Source organism: Ursus maritimus, unplaced genomic scaffold, assembly GCF_017311325.1.
Source record: "Ursus maritimus isolate PB19 unplaced genomic scaffold, ASM1731132v1 scaffold_4, whole genome shotgun sequence".
NCBI classification, from domain to species: domain Eukaryota; kingdom Metazoa; phylum Chordata; class Mammalia; order Carnivora; family Ursidae; genus Ursus; species Ursus maritimus.
In genome coordinates, this window is record NW_024426552.1 from 59,009,541 (window position 1) to 59,033,616 (window position 24,076).

A 24,076-nucleotide genomic window follows, 5' to 3' on the forward strand; every position below is an offset into this window, starting at 1 on the left:
GGTTTACTCTTGTGAACTCACACCTGGGAGCAATTCACCTGTGATGGTGGTGCAAAGGGCGGTCTTTTGGTCGGCTGCTTTTCTGTCTTTTCCCAGATCTATTGGCTGCCTGTTCTCCCTCTTTGTCCAGGTGTTAGCAGAAGAAGCCTCCCAGTCTCTCTCACAGTCTCCTGTGTGAGCCCAGCCTTTTCAGCCCTTGATGGGGAGTGCCTTCCTTTTGTTTCCTGCTCAGTGGCCTCTCTAGGCATAGAGACCTCTCCAAGAGCAGGATTTAGTGTCTCCCTCACCTTGCCTGCCCTTTCCTCCTTTCCACGTGCCACTTGTAGAGGCAGTGAACAGCTGTAGAGGTAGTGAGTACTTAGAGAGGTAGTGAACTACAATGGACAGCGCTTGTCGGAGGGGCTGGTCCCACTGCTCAAGAATGGAGCGCCTTCCTCCCAAATACTCTTAGTATTTGTTTGGGCACCATGTTTGCCGTACTCAAAGGTTTTCTGAATGAATTTTGTCAAATTCTGTCCACCACATGCCCTGATAGAGGGACCAGTATTAAGTGTGTGCCTCATCTCAACTTGGGGCTCTCCACAGCTCCAGTTTGTGGAGGGAGAGCTTTCTTCTTTGAATAACTAAGAGATTAGTCGTTATCCCCAGCTCACAATCATAGGCCCTGGAGCTCATTATACAGATTAAATAAAAAGAGAAGGAAGGGGGAGGAGTCTCCAACAATCCCCAATGCATATTTTCACCTGTTTTACAAATGGAGAATCAGAGATATATATTTGAAAAATAATTTGATGGCTATGACTCTAGCCAATTCATAGATAAGATCAATATAAGTCAGTTGTCTTTATCTTAGATTTATTGCCATTTTAAAGTGCCTTTTGAAATTATTATCAGTGCCATTCGATAGGTTTACAATCTCTCTTCTTGTCTAATTTCTACTCATTTCTGTAATTGGTTTTTGTGTTCCACCTCACCATATGAGGTCAGTCCTCAGGTGTTGGGGGACACATATCTGTCTTAGTCAGATGCTCTTGAATTCCATCCCTTTGAAATGAAGGATTGTAAGGAAAGTTGACAAAATGGAGCCTCAGACTTCCTTGTCTGTCATCATCTTTCTGAAATGACATTGATAAATATTAATCAAACACGTACGGTGTGCCAAACACCATTCTAGAAACTGGAAATCCTGCTGTGAGCAAAATGGGCAAGGTCTTTCATATGCTGACTTTTGTCTTTTAGAAGCCACCAATTATCATGTGCCCTTTACCTTTTCTCTCTGTCTCTGTGGGACAGAAAGAGTTACAAATACATAATACAAAATAAAAGATGACTCTTTCGAAAGGAAACTGAGTTCTCTTCCAGTAGCGCCTTACCCTGTGCTTCACGTGCCACCTCGTATTCTGTAGCAGGTGGGCTGTGCGTGTCCGATAAGTAATATAGGAGAGTGAGCTAAAGACCCATGTCTTGATCACTAGCCCTTATCTGAAAAGTTAACATGACTATTCCAGTTTCCAAAATGGGGTATTTAGTTCTCATATATAGTCAAACAAGGAGCATTTCTTCCTCATTTATTGTAACTCTGGAACTGCAGCAATGCGTGCACCTTTTACTTGAAGGGAAAAAGAGAGTTCCCACTCTGCCAGGATTTGCAAAATCACTCTTGATGTCTTACATGCTCTTAGTCCTTACATATTTGCTGAGCTCCTACCTGACCAGAAACTTAAAAAAAAGGACTTTGCCCTGGACTGAAAATCAGAGTTATTGTCGTTGTTGTTTTTTTAAGATTTATTTATTTATTTCGGGGGGGGGGGCAGAGGGAGAGGGGAAGCAGACTCCCCGCGGAGTGAGGGGCCTGATGTGGAGCTCGATCACCCTACTGGGAGATCATGACCTGAGCTGAAACCAAGAGTGCGATGTTTAACCCTCTGAACCACACAGGTGCCCCTGAAAATCGGAGTTTAAAAATGTGATGACAGTTGTTGGCAAAAAAATACAATTTCGTTGCTCTCACCTGCATTCTGCTCCTCCCACCCACTGCCTCACACCCTTAGTGAGATCTTCAAACCAGACTGAGTGTTGAGGGAACCTTCTGTATCCCAGCTGTGTCGATTCATCTTTTTAAACAACACTTTCTTCCTTACAACTGCCCAGAAACCTGAAGGCATTTTATCTTCACAACTGGGGGAGGTTGGTCCATCTTCCTTTTTCTCCTCCATAAGGGGTATTTCACTGGATCTTTGATCTTTGACTAGGTTTGAAGAAATACAGAAACTTCAGCATGAACTTTAATGCTTGGGCATTTTTTTCTAAAGTATATGCCAACTATATTTAAAATAAACTCTGCTTAAAAATAGAGTGAAATTTTCTATATGAATTTTATCTCAATAAATTATTAATAAAACTAAAGTGAGCCACAGTAGATGTCTGCCAGATTTTATATATATCATCAGTACTTTATTCTGGTTCCTTTATAGATTGCATAAGATCCTGATAGGCATGAAAACTATAGTACGATAAAGAAAACGTTGCTTAAGATGTCTCTGACCCTTCAATATTGCTTCTCAGAAATATTTCTTGCTCAGATAGAAAATATTTTGATTTCCTAAAGATGTTCTTAGAAGAATTGGTATACACAAATGACTTTTTAAAAGCATTTACAATTCAATCTTATTTAAGAGAAAATTTGAAGTGTTTTAATAGTAGTATTTATGGCTGGCAGAAGTTTTTCTGTGCTCAGAAGGTTGAGGTAGTCCTATGACAGTTGGAAAATTGAGAGGCAGTCCTATGATAATTGAATGAATTGAGATGTCCCAGTTGAACAAATGATGCTATTTTAGTTATGAAAGTCAGGCATTCATAGATTTTTGCCTAAAGTTCTTTTGCAACTTAATAAATGCAAATGTTTGTATATCTTAGAATGAATCCTAAGTTGTGCCTTCCCCCTTGCCCAGAGGGAAAGGAAACTATTAACCAGAGCAACAATGTTAGATATTAAATAACTACATCTTATATTTGGCTTTCTTACCTGTGATTCTTTTTTTTTTTTTAAAGATTTGTTTGTTTATTTATTTATTTATTTATTTATTCGACAGAGAGAGAGACAGCCAGCGAGAGAGGGAACACAAGCAGGGGGAGTGGGAGAGGAAGAAGCAGGCTCCTAGCGGAGAAGCCTGATGTGGGGCTCGATCCCAGAACGCCGGGAACACGCCCTGAGCCGAAGGCAGACGCTTAACGACTGCACCACCCAGGCGCCCCCTTACCTGTGATTCTTAAATACTGTTGAAAATTATTGCCCTTTCACCTAATGGATTGAGAAATTGTACTGGGTTCCAATGAGTTAGTATGGTGGTATCCATCTTCAGGCCAATATTATCCAAGATTTTAGCATTGGATGAAAGATAAAGATTTCACATACTTTGAATTCCTTTAAGACCTTCTAGGTTACAGAGCTCCCAAACAAATTGGTCAATAAAAACAATAAGCTATAGAAGTAAAGATTCCTGAAAAAGTTACTACAACTTATAATGAGACTCTTCCTACATATAATGCACAGCATTGGAACATCTTCCTCAGTTAATTCACAGATAGCAACAACCCCATGCAAAAATGAAAGAATTTTGAAGTTCCCTCAGAAAACATCAGAGCTCAGTATAAAGCTTATTTGTCACAGGACTGAGTTGAAAAAGTAGAATTTTTTTTTTTTTTTAAGTAATCTCTGCCCCCAGTGTGGGGCTCAAACTCACGACCCCAGAACAAGAATCACATGCTCTTCCAACTGAGCCAGGCAGGAACCCCAAAAGTAAATCTATCTTGATGAGACTTATGAACTCACTCTTTAGCTATTGAATACCAGGATCCTCTTTTTTTCCAGATCTCCTCCATCGATAACGCACTGTGTAGACTATTGTTGGCCTTACTTTACAAAATGGGCATAAGATCAGGTGTCTAATGTGAATTTAGAAATTACTGATTGTTAGAGCAGCATGAGGTTATTCCCCCTCAAAAAAGCGTATTTATTTTTTTTTAAAGATTTTTTTATTTATTTATGTGACAGACAGCCAGCGAGAGAGGGAACACAGCAGAGGAGTAGGAGAGGAAGAAGCAGGCTCATAGCGGAGGAGCCTGATGTGGGACTCGATCCTAGAACTCCGGGATCATGCCCTGAGCCAAAGGCAGACGCTTAACGACTGCGCTACCCAGGTGCCCCAAAAAGGCGTATTTAAAAAGAATCTTATGTGGGTAGATACAGTACCATCTATCTGTTCACTAGTGTGTCCATAGTCCTAGCATAGGTACTCAGTATTGTTTACTGAGTAAATGAGTGGTGGTGTTGACATGATGCTTTATGGATTATCTGTCACAAGAAAGCCTAAGCTATTCTAGGTTACTAATGCAATAAAATCAGACTTGGGTTTGGGTGGGAGGGAAGAGGACCCGAGTTCAAGTAGAAGATGGGCCACTGACTCACTCACTCACTCATGCTATAAACTTAGGCAAGTCACTTAACTTCTTGGGACCATTTTTAGAAACTGAGAGAGTTGTGCTTAATTTGCTGAGTGACCTCTGGTTTCTCTGGGCTCAAATGACCTTTGTCTTGGGTTAGTTCTTCTACTTCCAATTGGAAAAACTCTATGTGGCCTGACACGTTAGGGTTACCCTGCAGCCACTCTAGGGAAACGTTCTCTTGCTTCTTGCTCCTCTCTCAAGAAAATTTGCTCTTAGTCCAATTACCTTTAATACTGTGAAAGGAATTTTATAAGAAAATAACCTATAGTTTAAGTCATATTAATAGAATCAATTACAGGTACAAAAGAAAGTCATGCACACTCACAATGTAGCACTGTCTAGCTTAAGACCCAGTTTTCACTTAAAATATTTTTGTCTTTGGATGTTTTCATTCAATCACTAAGTCTGAACTTACCTTAGGCTGGTGTCTTCCCTTTCCTCCCTTCCTCCCTCCCCTCTTCTTTCCTCTGTCCTCTCCTCTCCATTTCTCTCTTCCCCTCCCTTTCCGTCTCTGTGACTATCTGAAACATTTTTGAGTTCTTTTTTTCAACAAATCTCTAAAATTCAGTTTCTCTAAATTTCTAATGATGTTCAGTGGTCCAGCAGTTTCTCCAGAATGAGCTGCAAGCCCATGGAATATTTTCAACTCCTCTTTGGTTCTATCTGCCTATTTGGGTGCCTAGCTCTTACAAGATTGCCTTCACTTCTCCCCTAACTTTGGTCTTCCTTGATTCTCTCCCTTCCTACCTACCTCTTCTTCTCTTGTGTTCCTTATACTCTTGGATTGTTCAAATGACGCTTGTCCCAAAATCTTGGCACCCAAGCCTACTCCGAGCCCTTCTAAATAGATATTTTAACATAAATACTATGTACAAATCTCAAGCCCTGATCATTTGGAAAGTTAAGGTGGCAGATAATCTGAAAAATTAAAAGAGAGAGAGAGGGAGAGAGCGAAAGGGAGATGGGTGGGTTGGGGGGAAGAATCCATGTAAAGTTTCTTTCATTATAGCATGCAGACTCTCAGCTTCCTTCTTTTTATGTTTCTAGCTTTTTAAAAGTTTCATCCCCTTTGCTTTGTGTTCTTAAAGAGAAAAAGAGACTGTAAAATTGTAGTTTTTTTTCCTGCACACCTGCCTACTCAGAAATAATTAGTTTGTCTACTTTCACAAGCAGTAGTATTTGTATTAAAGAGCCACTTGGCATCAGTGCCCAAGTACAGATGTCCTATCATATAAGACTGTGCCTCATTCAGAAAACTCAAGATAGAGTAAAATAAATTAACAACATCTTGGCTCTGTGCTCCATTCACAACTGTTAATTTAACAGGGTTATGCTTCCATCTCCAAGCAGAGAGTTCCTGGCAGGGACAGCTGCTCCCGTGCCCCAGATTGTGCTGTGTGCATCCCAGTAGGAGTTATCAAGAGCAGCAGGATGGAGGGAAGGTGGTGGTGCATCAGAGAGCTGAACAGTGTCGCAGCGTGGCACTGGGAGGAGGAAGAGGAATGGGCCTCTCCGAAACGCTTTTCATCCACTCCTTCATTCTTTGTATGGATACGTGCATAGTTAACTGAGGAAGAAGAAAAACTTGTCTTAAATTTTACTGGAAAATTGTCGATCCTGCTTTTACTCTCATATCTGGCTAATTTTCAGAAATACCTCTGTGTACTCACTAGCATGTTGAGAAACCCACATAGCAGCACACCCATAGGCCTGTCCAAAGAATGTCCAACAGACCCACATCATGATTCACAGGATCTGGGTCACTGGGGCAGAGCTGGTATGACAGAAAATATATCCTTGTGTTGGCCTGCTGTGGCTTAGCTCCTAAACCAGAGTAAAGATCAGGCCCAAGTCAAGATTGGGGCCAAACACAATGATACCTGATAAGCACTCCTCTATTATTAGTCTTTTGAAGGAAATTTGCTACGTTGTTCACCACTGTATTTCCCCATTGCCTAGAACATTGCTCACAAAAGTGAACAAAAGTTAAATGTTCCAAAGTTAAAGGAAGAAGTGAATGGAGACGGTAGGTAACCACATTAGGGTACCATGGCGAGCAATGGAGCTATATAGAATTCTGTGTACTTCCTTATGCATTTCTTTCCATGACTATACCTTTTCTGCCTATCTTCTGATTTAATTTCCTTATGGAAAAAAAGTTATTTGCAGCATATGTTATTCTATAAATGTTACAACCAAATGGTAAAAAAAAAAAAAAAAAGTGTGTTCTAATCTCCTGCCTTCAGTACCAGGATGACTCCATTAATGATAACATAAAACTAATTTTAGGCTTAAATTGCTTTGGGAATAAGAAATTATGATTCAGAGAATATATGCTACTCTTTCAAAAGTGAAAACAGTGTTTTCCATTCTTTTGTTTTTTAACTGAAAAATAATGGCCATTTTCTGCATTCAGATTTTGAAGGTCTCTATGTTGATTACCGATGTTAGACCACATACAGGTGAAAGTAGGCATCATTTTGGGACCAGCCTGCTGAGTTGTCACATTCTGAACAAATCCCTCCCAGGCCTGAAACCCGTTTGCATTTTGCACTAAACCCTGATGGATTTATCGTCTAAACCTTTATTTGTCATGCTCTTTGCCTCTGTCTCTTGGTTTCCTGACCAGGTTTGAAATCTTGGGGAAACAAATAGACTTCTCCATCATAATTTCTAAGCCATCACATTTTTCACAGAGTTCTCTTTCAGAAACTCTGCAAAACGGTTTCTTACGGAGCTCTTTGATTAAAACCTAGGATGAATGTAATTTGAATTATCAAGGTACGGCCAACAAAAGGCTGGTTTAAGTTTTGTAATGGAGAAACACTGATCTGGGGAAAGAAGTAAGTATATAATAATGCCAGTGATTCTGGAAGTCCAGAAGGACATTACATTTCCCGTAAGATAAGGTGTGCTCTACTTAATTCCCCACCAAGGAGAGAGGAAAGGCTTGATTTGAATCCAGGGTATTGTTGATTTCTTAACTTCAAATATGGAGCCTGACACGGAAGAAATCATTTAATGAATATTAGTTGAATGCTGTGATCTGAAGGAAAAGCACATCACTTCACCTCTTCTGTTGTTGTTTTTTTTTTTAACCCCCCCTTTTCTGCACCAAGGTTGAAAAAAATGATGAGGACCAAAAGATCGAACAAGATGGCATCAAACCAGAAGATAAAGCTCATAAGGCCGCGACCAAAATTCAGGCTAGCTTCCGTGGACACATAACAAGGAAAAAGCTCAAAGGAGAGAAGAAGGGTGATGCCCAAGCCGCTGAGGCAGAAGCGAATGAGAAGGATGAAGCCCCCGCGGCCAATGGCGTGGAGAAGAAGGAGGGAGAAGGTCCCACTCCCACTGACGCGGCCCCTGCCTCGGGCCCCAAGCCTGAGGAAAACGGCAAGGCAGGCGAAACTCCTTCCGAGGAGAAGAAGGGGGAGGGCGCCCCTGATGCTGCCGCAGAGCAGGCAGCCCCCCAGGCTCCTGCCCCCTCAGAGGAGAAGGCCGGCTCTGCTGAGACAGAAAGTGCCACTAAAGCTTCCACTGACAACTCGCCGTCCTCCAAGGCAGAAGACGCCCCAGCCAAGGAGGAGCCTAAACCAGCCGATGTGCCTGCTGCTGTCACTGCTGCTGCCGCCACCCCCCCTGCTGCAGAGGACGCTGCTGCCAAGGCAACAGCCCAGCCTCCAACGGATGCTGCGGAGAGCAGCCAAGCCGAGGAAAAGATAGGTGAGCCACCGCGAGGGTCCCGCGCCACGGGCGGGTGGGTCCCCCCGGGCCATCGAGGGAGAGGGAAAGAGTCTAGAAGGCCTTTCAGGAATTCCTGGGAAGCTGCGCTTAATTCCCCAGAGTGGCGGGGCGGAGAGCTGACTCTGGCCACTTAGATTCCCCAAATCTCCAAGCCTGAGAGAGAACTCGGGCAGGTCTGTGTGGCCGCAGTACTGGAGAGCTCTGGCAATCATCTTGTTAATTGAATTGGCATAAATAGTAAAACTAGGTAATCCTTGGTTCAAAAGAAAGTAATCCGTGTGCTGGATACACTTAGTTTAATAAGTAATTACGGAGCTACGTATATTTTATAGATGGGAATTAGCTAATATGATTATTTGGCTCTAGGAAGTGCCTGGTTATAAGTACAGCCAACTCCCTATTGATCCAGATGATCTATTTGTGAATTGCTGGCAGCAAAAACATAATCTCAGACCACCTTTGCCTATCCCTCAGTATGTTTCTGGGCATATTCCCCACCATCAATTGGTGAGTAGCGTGCGTATGTGTGTGTATGCTCAGAGAATGTTAATTGTAACATTGAATCAGGGTCAAACTAATTAGGAAAATAAGTCTGTTGATGTTGCCAAAAACAAAAGAAAAACCCCAAATATAGAACATGCTGTGAAGTCAAACATAAATTATCATTTTACTATTGAAGATACTACTTTCTACCATATGCATAAATAATTGGGGGTTGACTGTGATTATAAAAAGGAACTGGATTCTCTTCTGTTTGGAGCTTTAACTTGAAAGCTGGAGTGTTTTCACTATTATGGCCCAAAGAGCCTGTGCAGGATTGGGACAGAGCATTCCCAGAGCAAGCTCAGTTTAACAGAACGTCACCTCTGGAGACTGGACCCATCCCTCACCCTCACCATCCATGGGATGAAGGAGGCCAACAGTCTCCAAGATTTTTCTCTAGCCTACTGTGACCCATGAATGCCTTTCAGCCTCAAAGACTTTGAAGATAAAATTGCTTCTGTGTCTATGTACTAGTTTGGGTTTACTCCTTTCGAACTTTGTGAATTTAACCCATGACATGTCCAAGGACCCACATTTGGACTGGACCACATTGTGCCCTTGAGAAAGGACCTACCACATGGGGAAATGTTTGGCATCTGACCATTGTATTGAGAAAGTAATCATTGAACATTTGCCTTGATATTCATTTTAGATACTAAATTAGATATTATAATTGGCAGATGATTATTTTAGGTATAGTCAAGTCTACTTCTTTCATCTTACCCCAAAAATTCTGTAAGTAAGAAGCCAGACTATATTAATTATTACCGTTATTAGCATTCTCTAGCTCCAGACAAATCACACGCCTCTTTCTACCAGTGACTCATTCTAAATTTTTATGCTAACTACATACCTGCCCCAGGGGCTGGACCTTGTGGTTAAGAAGATGGGAATATTTCCCTAGAAAAGGTAAGGCATGTGATAAAGAATGGGGTGTTGGTTTTAATCTTCTCAGCAAAACCAACCTTGTTAACTACTTTTTGTTGTTGTTTTTTTTTTTAAGTTTTTATTTTAATTCCAGTTAACATACAGTGTTATATTAGTTTCAGGTATACAATATAGTGATTCAACAATTCCATACATCACCTGGTGCTCATCACAACAAATGTGCTCCTTAATCCCCATCACCTATCTAACCCATCCCTCCACCCACCTCCCCTCTGGTAACCATCAGTTTGTTCTCTATAATTAAGAGAGTTAACTGCTTCTCTTTATGCTTAAGGTTATAGGCTCAGATATGATGGCTGGAAATCACATTCTCATTAATTTAGAAATTAATCATGATTTTAAAAACAAAATATTTGAGTGGCCGAAGTCATATTTTTTAATTGGAATTTCTAAAGTTGTGAGAATAAACAAAGACATGATGTGATTTCAGGTATGTACTCATGATTTGGATTAATAGAAAGAAGGAGACCTTGAATCAATAAGAAGTCTAAAATATATTTTTAAGGAGATTCAGTTTTATTATTTTGCAAGGTATGATAATTCCAAATGAATTAATATTTTATGTAGTACATGTTCAATAAATATCAAGTGGTGAATGAATGAATGAAATTGACTAGATTTAATTTATAGATAATGATTTGTTCACTCATTCTTATTCCTCCTGCAACCTCGCATACTCCATTCACTTATTTGATTAAACATGGGTTTGGTTTTCAAAAGCAAATAGAGATTGTGCTCTGTCCTAAGTTTTACAGATTCCAACTGAAAAATGTCTCAATTAGTCTAATTTTTAATATATACATCGAAAGGTAATCGAAAGTGTAGGTGAAGTTCAACTTAAAGGTAATCACAAAGGACAATTTATTGTACATTGTTTCTGAGTTTGGGGTGGGTATTGTCTTCTTGGTTGGATTCTGAAATGCTGCCTGTAGCTTCTTTCTGGACTGATGTGTCTATTAGCCTTGCCTGCTGTATGCGACAAGCACAAATTACCCCGATGTGGTGAGTCTCAGGAATCACAAGAACTAGAGGTGACAGGGAGATCTATCACAGCGGAGCAGGCCCAAATTCCCAGGAGCCCTGTACCACATTTTCTTCTCTCTCCCATTGGATTTCATTCTAATCCAAGTTAAAATAACAGTATTTCCAATTGAGCTCCACTGTCTGGAAATGGATGGCTACCCTGGGTTGCTGTAGGATTCTATGGCTGCCTGGACGGGTATAGAGAGACAAGCAGAGAATGTGGAACAGGGTTCAGGGCAAAACAAGTCACTAGAGAGAATTCAGGACAATAATTTCTGTCAGCAGGAGGGTAAAAAAATTTGGACCAAATCTGATTACTGCTTTAATACAAATGGCAATGCTTTGTAAATTATAAATATGTTATTTTACTTCCTTTACCATTTATGGGTTTATTACATGTAGATGCCATTTACATTAACCTTTGGAGTTGGTTAGTTTCTTTTTCTTTCCTTTTGTTTTCTAAAAGCCTCCAACTATATCTCCCTCTCTCCGCTTTGCCCCTCTACCTGCCTATCTCTTGATATGCCTGTGGCCTAAAGATTTCAGTGCATTTCTGATGACAATTCCTTTACAGCAGGAGGAGTGTTTAGGCATATCTGGGACACTTGCTCCCCTTTAGCCATGAGGTCAAGCCAACTCCAGTGATAGTGTCCTTGGTGTCTCTTGCTGAGCAGTGTCACTCTCCTCGTTGGGCTCTCAGTGAAGAAATTCTGCTGTGTCTCTTCTCCGTGATACTATATTGACTTTCCCCAATAGAGGACTCCAAAATTTCTGCTGTGGCCATATTCAGTGATGTAGTGCTACCAAAGTAATACATCCAGGTGGCTAGAAATCAGAGAGGTTGAAGAGGTGGTTGTCATGGTTGCCACTTGACTGATACTAGTGACAGGTGTAACTCTGCATTACCCTAGGTTTTTTGTATGTTGAACTTGGCTGCATTTTCATGGTCTCATTACTTCTTTCTAACCAGAGTCACCAATAAGGATCTTCAAAACAAGGGAGTTTTTTTTTTTCCTTCAAATTTTTATTTAAATTCTAGTTAGTTAACATCCAGTGTAATATTGGTTTCAGGAGTAGAATTTCGTGATTCATTACTTACATATGACACCCAGTGCTCATCACAACAAGTGCCCTCCTTAATACCCATCACCCATTTAACCCGTCCCCCACCCAGCTCCCTCTATCAACTCTCAGTTTGTTCTCTATGGTTAAGAGTCTCTTATGTTTTATTCCCCCCCCCTTTCTTTTTCCCTTCCCATATGTTCATCTGTTTTGTTTCTAAAATTCCACATATGAGTGAAATCATATGGTATTTGTCTTTCTCTGACTTATTTCACTTAGCATAATATACTCTAGCTCCATCCATGTCATTGCAAATGGCAAGATTTCATTCTTCTTGATGGCTGAGTAATACTCTATTGTTTATACATACCACCTCTTCTTTATCCATTCTTCAGTCATTGGACATCTGGACTCTTTCCATAGTTTGGCTATTGTTGATAATGCTGCTATATTCATTGAGGTGCACATATCCCTTTGAATTGGTATTTTTGTATCCTTTGGGTAAATACCTAGTAGTACAATTGCTGGATCATAGGGTAGTTGTATTTTTAACTTTTCCAGGAACCTCCATACTGTTTTCCAGAGTGGCGGCACCAGTTTGCATTCCCACTAACAGTGTAAGAGGGTTCCCCTTTCTCTGCATCCTTGCTAACATCTGTTGTTACCTTTGTTGATTTTAGCCATTCTAACAGGTGTAAGGTGGTATTCATCATGGTGTTGATTTGTATTTCCCTGATGATGAGTGATGTTGAGCATCTTTTCATGTGGTAAAACAGGGGAGTTTTGTCATTGTCATACCTCTTTTCCTTTTCCCTCTTCTGCTTCCTTCCTCCTTCCCTCTCTCCCTTCCTTCCTCCTTTTTTCCCCCTTCCATTTATATTAAATTTCTACTGTGCTAGGCATTAGAATCACAAAGATGAGTAAGAAATGGCCACTGATCTTAAGGAGTCCCGATCCAGTAGTGGGTGTGGGGTGAAATTCAGGGAGTGGTGTTGAAAACAATCATAGTAATAATCTCAACTAAATTAAATTCTGCAAGAAGGTATGGACTACTTCTGTATGCCAAGGCACCATGGGACAAAATATGAATGAGACAGTGCTTCATGCAATTTGAAGCATGCTAAAAACAAGTTTTTTTATATGTGTGTCTCTTGCCAAATTGTTAGTCAAAAGAATGGATGCAAAATTTATAGTTTCTGGAATCATAATTAAGTGTCCAGCCCATGTTTCTGGATTTGGGGCAATTCTTTATGTTCCTCCAAACAAAGTTTTCCTGAGGCCCAGGGTAACCCTCCATAACATTTTCAGCTCTCCAAAGGACAGACCGTCTTCTGCCAAGCTCTGTGTTAGATGTGAGATTTCCCAAGGATATTTACACTTATTTGGCAGGGTGCTTCATAAGCAGTTTTGATTTGAAATGTGGTTTCAACCGCTTCCCAAATTTATACACAACTCATAAAGAGTGAAAATTTGGGTTGTGCAAGTCCATAAATGATGTCTATAAAATATGGGCACCCCGTCAGATACTAAGTGGCATGCTGCTTAAAACTGTTGATTATTAAGTTTTTATGGGGCATTTTTATATTGCTAGAGTAATCATTTTTATCGGCTTTTCTTGACAACAATCCAGTGGCACTTGAAAATGTTTTCTTTTCTGCTTTTATATTCTGAGAATAGGGGCAAAGTAAATGCATAGTCTGCTCACAGACACACAGTCAGTGACGAATCAGGGGTCAAACTGATAGGGCTCTAAATCCTCACCTTAATTTTAGCCCTGCAGTTCTTTACGTCTTTTTTAAGGTGCTGTTTTATCTCAATTCCTGTATTTTTTCTTTTTCTTAGCCATTGAGACATTTTCTGATTATTGTCGGACAATACCAACCAGGACTTTCCTGGGGTGTTCTGTGTCCTGTGTGCCCAGTAAGATAATGCAGAGGAAACAACACTGGACAAGAATAAGGAGACTAGGGTTCTATCTCAATATTTCTGTTAACCAGCTGTGAGATTTTAGGCAAGTCATTGCTTCTCTCTAGATTTCAGTTTTAAGAGGAGGGGCTAGGAGAGTTGGCTTTTAAGGTTCTTTTCAAGGTTTAAAATGCATAGTTTTTATAATGGAGAGCACTTAAGGAGCATTTATCAAGTGTCTGACCCTGTGCTGACTGCTAAATGGGGATTACCCCATGTAGTCATCACAAACACTCTGTGGTGTAAGGACTTCGACAGACGAGGAGTCTGAGGTTCAGAGAGGTTGTAGCACCCAAGCATTGTCGACAGCTAGCAAGAAGCCGCACCAGGTGCAGAGCCTTACATTGAACCCTGACACCCCTACAAGTACTATTCCAAAAGAAACAAAGACAAGGGGGAGATCTAAGAACCCCAACATTGTATCTTAATCTAAGAACATCCCTCTCATTTGTATAATTGGGTCCTCTAGGCTCTTGTCCAGGAATCATGAGTGATCACTTTTACAGATGAGTAACTAGTTATGCATACTCCTGGCCATAATTCCCTCACAGCTCCAACACCCCAAAATTATTGGAAATATTAAACTACTTCTGAATCTTGGGTTCCTAGTTTGAAAATCCTTCAAGTACTGTTTTATTAAGCCTAGGAGAACAATAAAGATCAGTTGAAATTGGTTGTTCTTAATAGAAGTACTACTGAATCCACTGAATATGCTGGGAGAGCTGAACATTAGAAAGTGAAATTTTCAGATCTCAATCAGATGACAGTAATTTTATGTGTTCTAAGTGATCCCTACCCTGAATTTGGCTTATCAAAATTAGTATCTTTTAAAATTCTTGTTTATATCTTTTTCCTCCCTTTTGGCAAGTACATTTCTAAAGGACCCCGATACCTTTATATTTGTAACTAAAATAATATGAAGGACTTAATAGAGAGGGCAGGTTGGAGAGCAATCACTCTCTCTTCAATTTAAAAAATGTAAGCAAGAAAAGAAGAGATGTTTTAGAGTCAAGAAATTCATATTGTGAAGCCTTTTATCTATTCTTTCATAGCTCATATTACATAATTACTGTTGCCTCATAAAAAAAGTTAATAATCAGAAAGGCATGTAAGTAACTGCTAATTTTAAAGTGCAGAACTATATTTGGAACTGAAAATGAAAGAGTATTTCTTAAAATAAAGAATACTTTCGGATGCTAATATATATTCATCCAATATATTTACTCGTTTTCTCTACACACATACACATGCACACAGCATCCCAGAAGGATTAAAAGGAAGAGGAGGAGACAGAACTAAGAGCAGCAATGGTTACACAGTCCATTTGGCTAAACATGGAGAGAGAGCAGAGCACTCAATTTAATGGACTAGAAAGCACTGAGTGGTCATTACTCGTATTTTCTTTTCACAATCATAGCTTCATTAAATAAAGAATGGAAAGCTTGCTATAACCAGACATAAAAGGAGGGGAAGAAGGAAACCAATGGTGCTGCTTCAAGCTACAGAACCTGATCCCTTGAAGATCTCCCAAGATGATATGGTTTACAGACTGCATAAAGAGGAGGGGGGTTTGAGAGGATGTGTAAGTTTTGCCAACCCTCTTAGTCATGTGTGAATTTTGTGTCATGAGAAAATGACGGAACCAGGTGCTGAACCTCAGACCAATTCTTACAATCAAGAAAATCTGAGTCTCTGCCTTCTTCAAAACAGCTTTTGCCAGTTATTGGTCTCACAGCAATAAAGCTTGGTGCTCCAAGCAAATAATTTATTTCTGGGCTTATTTCAAAGAATTGCCCATAAGTTGTTTTCATGAGCGTGACGAATAGAATCCATGTTTTTAATTGATCCAATATCCTAGAGACCGTATTTGGTGCAAGGGCTCTGTATTTTCAGCATACAGTCACCTACAGTCAAGAGAGTTGGGTCCTCATTCAGGTCCTGCTGTGATTCTAGGCCAGCCCTTCTACCCTCTGGGCTTAGGTCCAACACCTGCAAAGTAAGTGTGTTCAACTAGGTCTGCTGTGCCTTCTAGCTTCCAAAGGCAAGTATGCAATGACAGACTGAAGAGGAATCTTTCAGGTGTGGCCGCATGGTCTCTTATTCAACCATCCTTGCTTTCCTGCAGTCCCTTACTTTTCTAAACTATTAGAAAATGGGTTTAGGGGACAGGACAGATAATAAGTATGTTGAAATAAAGGGGCAAAGAATCCAGGAAGAGTCAGCTTTAAGAAAGTTTATGGTTACACTGGAGGCTCAGGAGACTGCGAAAAAACAAAACAAAAAAACCCAACTCAATGAAATTTTCTAACCTACCTTATATTTGAGACTGAAAATGAGGAGTTGACAATGATGTTTTCTGATATGGTTAGACTCTTGCTTATATCTCTCCTGACCCTGTCTCTGAGATGAAAAGCTATAGCTCCAGTGGCCATAATCTGCTGTTAATAGTTTCATTTTCATCTTAGACTTAATTTACTTTTTATTTTTATACCCATCTAATTTATTAAAATAATTAAAGCAGCTCCAAGAGTACATGGAAGCTTGGATTCCTGTGTAGAACAATGGCTGCATCTGACAGACAATTGTGGTTGATAAACACTTTAAAATTTTTGTCAGTAGAGTGTCACTAAAACGTAAAAATTGTATGGACAGGCCCAGTACAGTGTTCCTCCAATTCTTTTATTCATTCTGCGGTCATAGAAACTGGATCTTAGACATGAGTGAAGTTAGCTAACAGGCCTAGGTGGTTGGAACGGGGCTGACAAACATTCCCAGAAGAGATGGCGTAAGCAAGGCCCAGGTAAGTTGTGACTACTTAGCAATTTTCACCAGATTTTCAATCTTCAAATCACAAATTAGGGGACTGTAGAAGATAAAATATTTCATTTGATCACCTCATACTATTCTGTTTGGAATAGAATACCATTCTTAAGATGTCTTCAAGGGAAAAGAAGTACCCTAGGAAGGCTAGTTGCTTTTTCTTATAAATCATGTTCAGTATTAATGTTCTTTCCTGGAGGCATATATTTATATATATATATAGCCAAGTAAGTTCTGAGGCTAGTTTTTTGTTTTTACTTTTTTCCAGTATTAGTAGAAACTTTTGGATTTTGTAATAGAAATCAGAAACCATTCCCCTAAAATAGTCCCTTCTCGCTGGTACATGGTGAGTGTGTGTATTTTTCAGAGAGAGTAGAGATGAACATTTTTATAGCCTTGCAAGAATCTTCTCTTTGGGATATGAGAAGGTAAAAAATATAATTTAGATATGCTTAAGCATATCTGTGTACAGGGTGTATCTATGCCTGTAGCACACTCTTCTGCCAACTCACTAGCACATATGTACACAACACACACACACATACACACATACACACACACACACACACACACACAGATCCTGACATATAGGGAAAGGCCTGCCCGTGGGTTCAGGCTGTCAGAGAAAATCTGGAAGAATGATGAACTACATGTTTTTCCACTCTTAAGGCCATCAAGAAAACATGAGTGGGGGGAGGGGCGGATGGCTCCAGGACACCTGCGGGTCTCTCAGAGGATCTGTGTAGAGGGCACCCCTCCTTCTTCTGCTGGATGTGTCACTGGAATGTGTCTGTGAGTGTATGGTGAAATGGGGGGGGGGTCTAGGAGTCATAACTGTACTTGTTTGTGATGAAATTTATAGTGTGTGAAAATGAGACTTCTGTGTAAGCTAAATAGGGGAAAAGAGTCCAGGCAGACTTCTTGGTGTAGAGGTTACCTCTGCTGAGTCTTTGTGTCTTTCTTCCTTTCTTCCTTTCTTTCTTTCTTTCTTTCTTTCTTTCTTTCTTTCTTTCTTTCTTTCTTTCTTTCTCTCTCTCTCTCTCTCTTTCTTTCTTTCTTTCTTTCTTTTCTTATGATATGTTAGTCACCATACAATACATCATTAGTTCTTGATGTCGTGTTCCATGATTCATTGTTTGTGTATAACACCCAGCTCTCCATGTAGTATGTGCCCTCCTTAATACCCATCACCGGGCTAGCCCCCCCCAGCCCTCCCCTCTAGAACCCTCAGTTTGTTACCTCTGCTGAGTCTTGAAGGACAAGATGTATCTACTAAAAAAGGGGTATCTTTATTAAAAAAAAAAAAAACAACAAAAAACAAACCTCGAGAAACTACCTTCCATTTGAACTAACACAAAAATAAAAAATAACTTAATTCAAGTCATAATTTAGCAGCAGCTTTTGAAGATGAATCCATAGTGGAAAAAGTAGCTCCATGACATGTCCTGTTTGTTGTTGAGTCCCCGGCACCTGTAACAATGACTGGGAAATGGAAGGCAGCCAGTAAGTATTTGATTAATGAATTAAGGATGAGCGAACAATGGTATTATAATAGGGAAAGTCCTAAACTGACCTAAGAGACTGGATTCTAACCTGAACACTTGGGGCAGGCAAATTCCTTGCATTCTCTGGGAGTGAGTTTACCCTTTCGTGGAACAAAAATGTCGGACAGAGGATCTCAGGATCACCACTGTTTCTAAAATAGTGCGACAGTGCCCATTTATGACCCGCGCCAACCTCTATGCAGATTCTAAGTGCTTAACCAGAAAGCTGTGCTGCTGTCAACCTCTCTGCTATTTTGGAGGCTGAATACAGAGCTTGCTGGAAATTTTGCTGTTACTCAGAGGCATACGTCATCCCTGAGGTAGCTATATTTCCAGCCATTCGGAAACCAAAGTGAGCATTTTGCATCATGTTCAGAAACATATTGAAAACTAGAGGAAACCAAAGCTGCTCCCTCTGAAAGCAGGTGATTAATTTCATTCCAGCCCCATGAGTGACCTGTGTGAGGCTTGTGCCAGTGTGTGACAGGTACACCCGGAGAAGGGATGATCTGCCAGGTTCCTTGGCTCCTTTTCCTCATCTGACATGTTTAAGTAATCTTCACAGGGTGTTAAGAGTCTCCTGAACCCGCTGTGCCCCACTATAGGATGAATTGTTAATATGTTCCCAAGCCCACAGTGTTGGGACAGAGACCAGAAAACAGGCTTTCCCACTCCTGTTGCCTATTCTCCTTCCCCACAGTGGTATAAACATAATTTGTCTACAGCTTGTGAGCCGTTAAGGCTACAGACCATAAGGAACGTTGGAGTGGAAGGTTGAATAGATTTCTTCCCACATATAAATCTAACTTGAAGCCACTCTCATGGATTCGATAAAAAGAAAGACAGGGCCCCACTCTGTGAAACTGTCTTGTCCAGTCGAAAAGGCTGAGCAAACCCAGAGTTTAGCCATGTGTTTGCAGCATTTTCCCACCGGTGTAATCAGATCATTTTAGAAGGAAAAGCAGCCGTTGGAAGATATTTGTTTCCCTTCTTCCTTCTCCTTGAACCTGGAGGGTTTAACTATATTAGGTGGAGAGAACGTGGCTTCTCTTGGAAAATACAGGTCATTTTCCTCTTTCTTGCCAGTTTTTAAAAAAGGAAAGGCAGACGGTAAAAATGAAGCAAAACCTTGTCACTCTCTGATTAGCTATTTATGCATGTTTCTCACCCCAGCAGAAAGGTAGACCTTTAAGATGTAACACTGTCTTTGTGCTACATTGAGTGTGGTCTGGATACAAGGTGGGTGCAGTTGTCAAATTACATATTGCTCTTGAACATCTATAAGCGGAAACCCTTCTCTACTTTCCTAACATCCTGATAAAGCAGGCTTTTGCAAGAGTATCACACAATAAATGAATAGTTTTTCGCGTTCCAATTAATCTGAAAACTCTGGCTGCATCACATCAAAAGTGTCCAGCAGAGGATTAGTTTGAAAGATGATTAGAAGGAGCATTTATCACATTTTCAGGTATTGTAGAATAATGTTTCTCTTTCCCACTCTCTCCCTATCTTCATTGTAGTCATTGTCTGGCCATTTGCCCTGAGTTTCCTGATGATTGCACACGGATATAGTTACAGTGTAACAAACAAACAAGCAAACAAACCCAAAACATAAATCGTTCATGATTGATGGTTTATCAGATATCTGCAGTGATGGACTAGTAAACTGGCTCTCCAAAACAAAACAAAACAAAACAAAAACCCAAATTGAAAAAGCCCCGATTTGTAGTATTTGCCAGTTTCTGTGGTATAAATACTCCCATCGTAGCTGATTTCAGGCTACCAATGTGTTGTCAGAGAACACACAGATGGGAAGTGATGCTAACAACTTACTTTCAGTAGCCAGTGTGAGCCAGCTCCATCATATCCCAAATGCATATATTCTAGAAGTTAATGAACTTTACTTTTGGTGACTAAAATACTGGAATAGTAGTTATCAGCTCCCAGTGTGTCGGTATGGAAGCACATAAATAACTATCTACAACACTCACAAACTTACATATATACGTGTAACATATGCCTTGAGAACTAGTTTTAACCTGTGCAGTGATTTCTGTTATGCATTATACACTTATCAAAGGTTAAGGAAACGGGTGAAGTTCAGAATCGTACCTGCTGTACAACTAGGGAAATAGTTGCTGCAGAAGGAATGGATACATTTGTTGCCCTATTTATCGCCCTCAAAAGTGTGATCTCAGCTGCATCTTTTTAATTAGTTGAAAGGCTTTTTATCTTTTCAGAGGCGAATTCAGGGTTCAGATTGAATCATGGCCATGCTGACTTTTCCAACGTTTAATGGAAAGGGAGGGTTGCCTCTTTCCTTTCTTCATACTAATTTTTAGTGAGCATGGTGCTTTTAATCCTAGGCAAAGCATTGTGACACCACGAAGCCACAGAAGGTAGGATCAGATTAGTGAGTCATTATTGAGGACATAAGTTTTAAAAAATTTTTAGCCAGGGTACCATTTGTTCAAATGAGTTTCAAATATATGTACACAAAACCCCCAAACCGAGCTGATCTGATTGGGAATGGTAGGGGGAAATGAGGCCCAAGGCTCCTTTTACTCTGGGGCTATCCTTCCCCTCTAAATGGGAAATACATTAAGAAGTCTCTTTCTTACTGACTTTCTACACATGGCCAGTAAGATGGTCAACGTCAGGTCCAAACCTGTCGATCTCACTCACTGCAGCTGGTCTTCACCATGCGTATGGATACCTGGAGCCATGTTGAGTTAGTAGTAGATTCTGTGTATTATTTAGAAGGTCAACATAACACTCTTCCTCCTCATTACAGTCCAGTTGTTTAGACACAGATAGAATTGGTCTGAGTAACCTCTCAGCATGGTGTTGGGTACGGTACACAATGTTCTATTTTATTTTGATTCTAAACAGTATGGAAGTGATGCAAAATTTATTTTATAAATCACAAACACAAGGTTTTATTTTCTAAAACCTTGTTTTAAAATATTAGTGAATTTTGAACTGTGTTCCTTGGAGCCCTGAAATTCCAGGGGGTAGCACCTCAGAAGTGGTTTCTGGAAAGTGGGTTGTCTTGCAGAGGCAGGTTGGCAAAGATCCGGGTCCTCCACTATCCCGTAATCCCCTTTTCCTCCATTAACTGTTGCTGGATCGTGATAGAATTTTGACATTCTGACTAATAATAACTGAAAATTGCTGTTCTAAACTTAAGGGCAATTTCAAGTCATTGAATGTTGGCATGATTCAGACTCAACTGAGCATAATTCAGAGCTCCTCTTTTCATTCAGGCATCCGCTCTATACATAGCCTGAATTGTTTATTTTACCAACAGATGATCTTCCCAGATATATTATAGGAATTGTTAAAATTCTAATTGTTCACATTTGAAGAGGAGTTGTTCAAATTGTTGAAATCTATAAGAATTTGCTCATATTGCAAACTGTAAACAAATGAAAGTTAGGGACTCATCCAGGGTTACTAACCAAGGCTAAATAAAATTACTGCATCTGTAGCTTCTGGGTCTTTGAGAAAAAGAAACAGATAAATAATGCAATAGTATTTTTTAGTTCTACAATTTTCAACATAATTGTATAAACAAAACATCCTCTGTGATGCGGTACCATTTAAGGAATTCATCCATGTGGTTTCGAAATATCTACCAAAAAAAAAAAAAAAAGAAAAAAAGAAAGAAAGAAAGAAAGAAAGAAAGAAAGAAAGAAAGAAAGAAAGAAAGAAAGAAAAAAGATTTCTAGAAAACTCAGTCCAAAATCTGTCTCAAAAATTTCAAAAAAAGTCTGCCACTTTCTTTCTTCTACTCCTCAGCCATGGTGGATAATAACTGCTTGTACCTCTGTCTAAAAGGATGCCTGAAAGGGAAATACCCATGGGCAATGGGGCCAAATCTTATTTTACTCCAAAGATTAACATCCTAAATGTCACTTGAATGATGAAAATCACAATGTGAAACAACCCAGTTGGGTAAAAGGAGTAGATTCAATCATGCCATGATAACCTTAGGCTTAGGGTTTGAGAGGCTTTGATTTCTTCTTACAATTTCTAATAGTTATCCTTTTTTTTTTTTTTAAGATTTACTTATTTATTTGGTGGGGGGAGGGGCAGAAGGAGAGGGAGAGAATCTCACTCAGCACTGAGTGTGGGGCAGACATAAGGCTTGATCCCATGATCCATAAGATTGTGACGTGAGCTGAAACCAAGAGCCTGATGCTTAATGGACTAAGCCACCCAGGTGTCCCAGTCTAATAGGTTATTCTGCAGACCACTCAAACAAAGCTACAAATGTATACCTATCCATATGAATGCCCTGTATAAAGCCTTCCAGTACTTACCTTTAGAATGAAATCTGAAGGGTTACCATGGCCTATAAGGCCCCGTGTGATCTGACTTCTGCTTACCTCTCTGATCTAATGTCTTTCTACTCTGCCCTTCTTCACTCTTCTTGAGCCACACTACATTTTTAATGCCTCTAGAACACACTCCGATTGTTCCTATGTCAGGGACTTTGCACTTGCTTTCTCCTTTGATCTTCCCTAGCTGGCTCTTAGCACTTAGATCTCCATTTGCAGTTGCTTGCTCAGAGAAGACTTTCCTGACCATTTGACCAGAACGTTACCATCCTGGTCAGCCCCCTTAATTCTACCACATACCCAATTTGTTTTCTCCATGTCACTTTCAGTGTCTAAAAAGACTATATTTACCTATCTAAAATGACTTATTTCAGGTGCCTGGGTGGCTCAGTTGGTTAAGCACCTGCCTTTGGCTCAGGTCATGACCCCAGGGTCCTGGGATGGAGCCCCGCATCAGGCTCCCTGTTCAGCAGGGAAGTCTGCTTCTCTCTCAGCCTGCTGCTCCCCCTGCTTGTGCTCTCTCTCCCTCCCTCTCTCTCTCACAAAAATAAATAAAATCTTTAAAATAAAGTAAAATGACTTATTTCTCTATCTCTCGCTAGACTTCCCATTCCTCAAAGGCAGGGACTTGGCGTTTTTCAACCCTGTAGCCCCAGTCCTCAGGATGTCCCAACCCCTGGCACATAGATAACCCTTGATGGACATCACTGATGGACTAATAACATGAATTTCACCTATGGAGAGATTTCGCTTCATAAGCAGCTTGAGAAAGGGACAGAATTATTTCAGTTTTCAAATTTGAAGACCCACAATAAAAATTAAGAGTTTTTAAGGCAAGAAACCAATTTTATTGCTTACAGCCCAACTTGTTTAGACTTTATAAATCAGAAAAATCCTTTTGATGGCCTAGGCACCCTGACACTTTGCATCTGGATGTTTGGTTCAGAAGGGAAATTGGTTGAAGTATGAAAAGAAGTTGGGGCCCCTAGAAAAACCAGGTAGGGTGTAGGTGGGGACCCTTCAGTGAACAAAGAGGAGAGAGGAAGTAGAAGGGAAGAAGAATAAGAGAGGCTGGAAAAAAGGAGTAGAAAAGTAGATGAGGACCAGAAATAAAAAGTTATCAGGGGACCAGAAAGAATAATAAAGGAAATAGAGAAAGAAGAGAAGGTAGAAAAGAGGAAGAGAGGAAAGCATGAAGCATGGGAGGGGCAGGGAAGAGCAGAAGAAAGGCAGGAGCTAGGCACCAGGAGATGGGGTTCCTGTAGCTTTAGATGAAACATGCTCTCTGGAGTGGGCAGGACACATTTACCTTTCTCTCGGATAAAAGGATATGGTTTTGGAAGTGTCTTCCACCTCTAGCGCTCTCTGTTCTTGACTTCACAAATAGCAGGCCTGAAGATCTCCCTAGCAAATGGATTTTCTATCTCTGAGCAGATCTAAGTGGCAGATGGGGCCACTCCCCAAGGAGAGCCCCCCCACCAAATCCCCCGGCCTGGGATCACTGTCGTTAGAGCCCTCTCCAGCATCAGTCCCCAGCCAGTGCGGCCTCTGCCAGGCTTCCAGGCAGCAGAGCAA

The 24,076-nt window shown here is 40.4% G+C and overlaps 1 protein-coding gene across 2 annotated transcripts in view; it reads left to right on the plus strand.

The window, feature by feature from the left end:
• Positions 1 to 24,076, plus strand: part of GAP43 (growth associated protein 43) — a 148,244-nt gene that overhangs the window by 95,584 nt on the left and 28,584 nt on the right. For both annotated transcript variants that reach the window (XM_040621292.1, XM_008708227.2), the window contains exon 2: positions 7,626 to 8,232. In XM_040621292.1, coding sequence (XP_040477226.1) covers positions 7,626 to 8,232 — 607 coding nt within the window. The remainder of the gene's footprint in view (positions 1 to 7,625; positions 8,233 to 24,076) is intronic.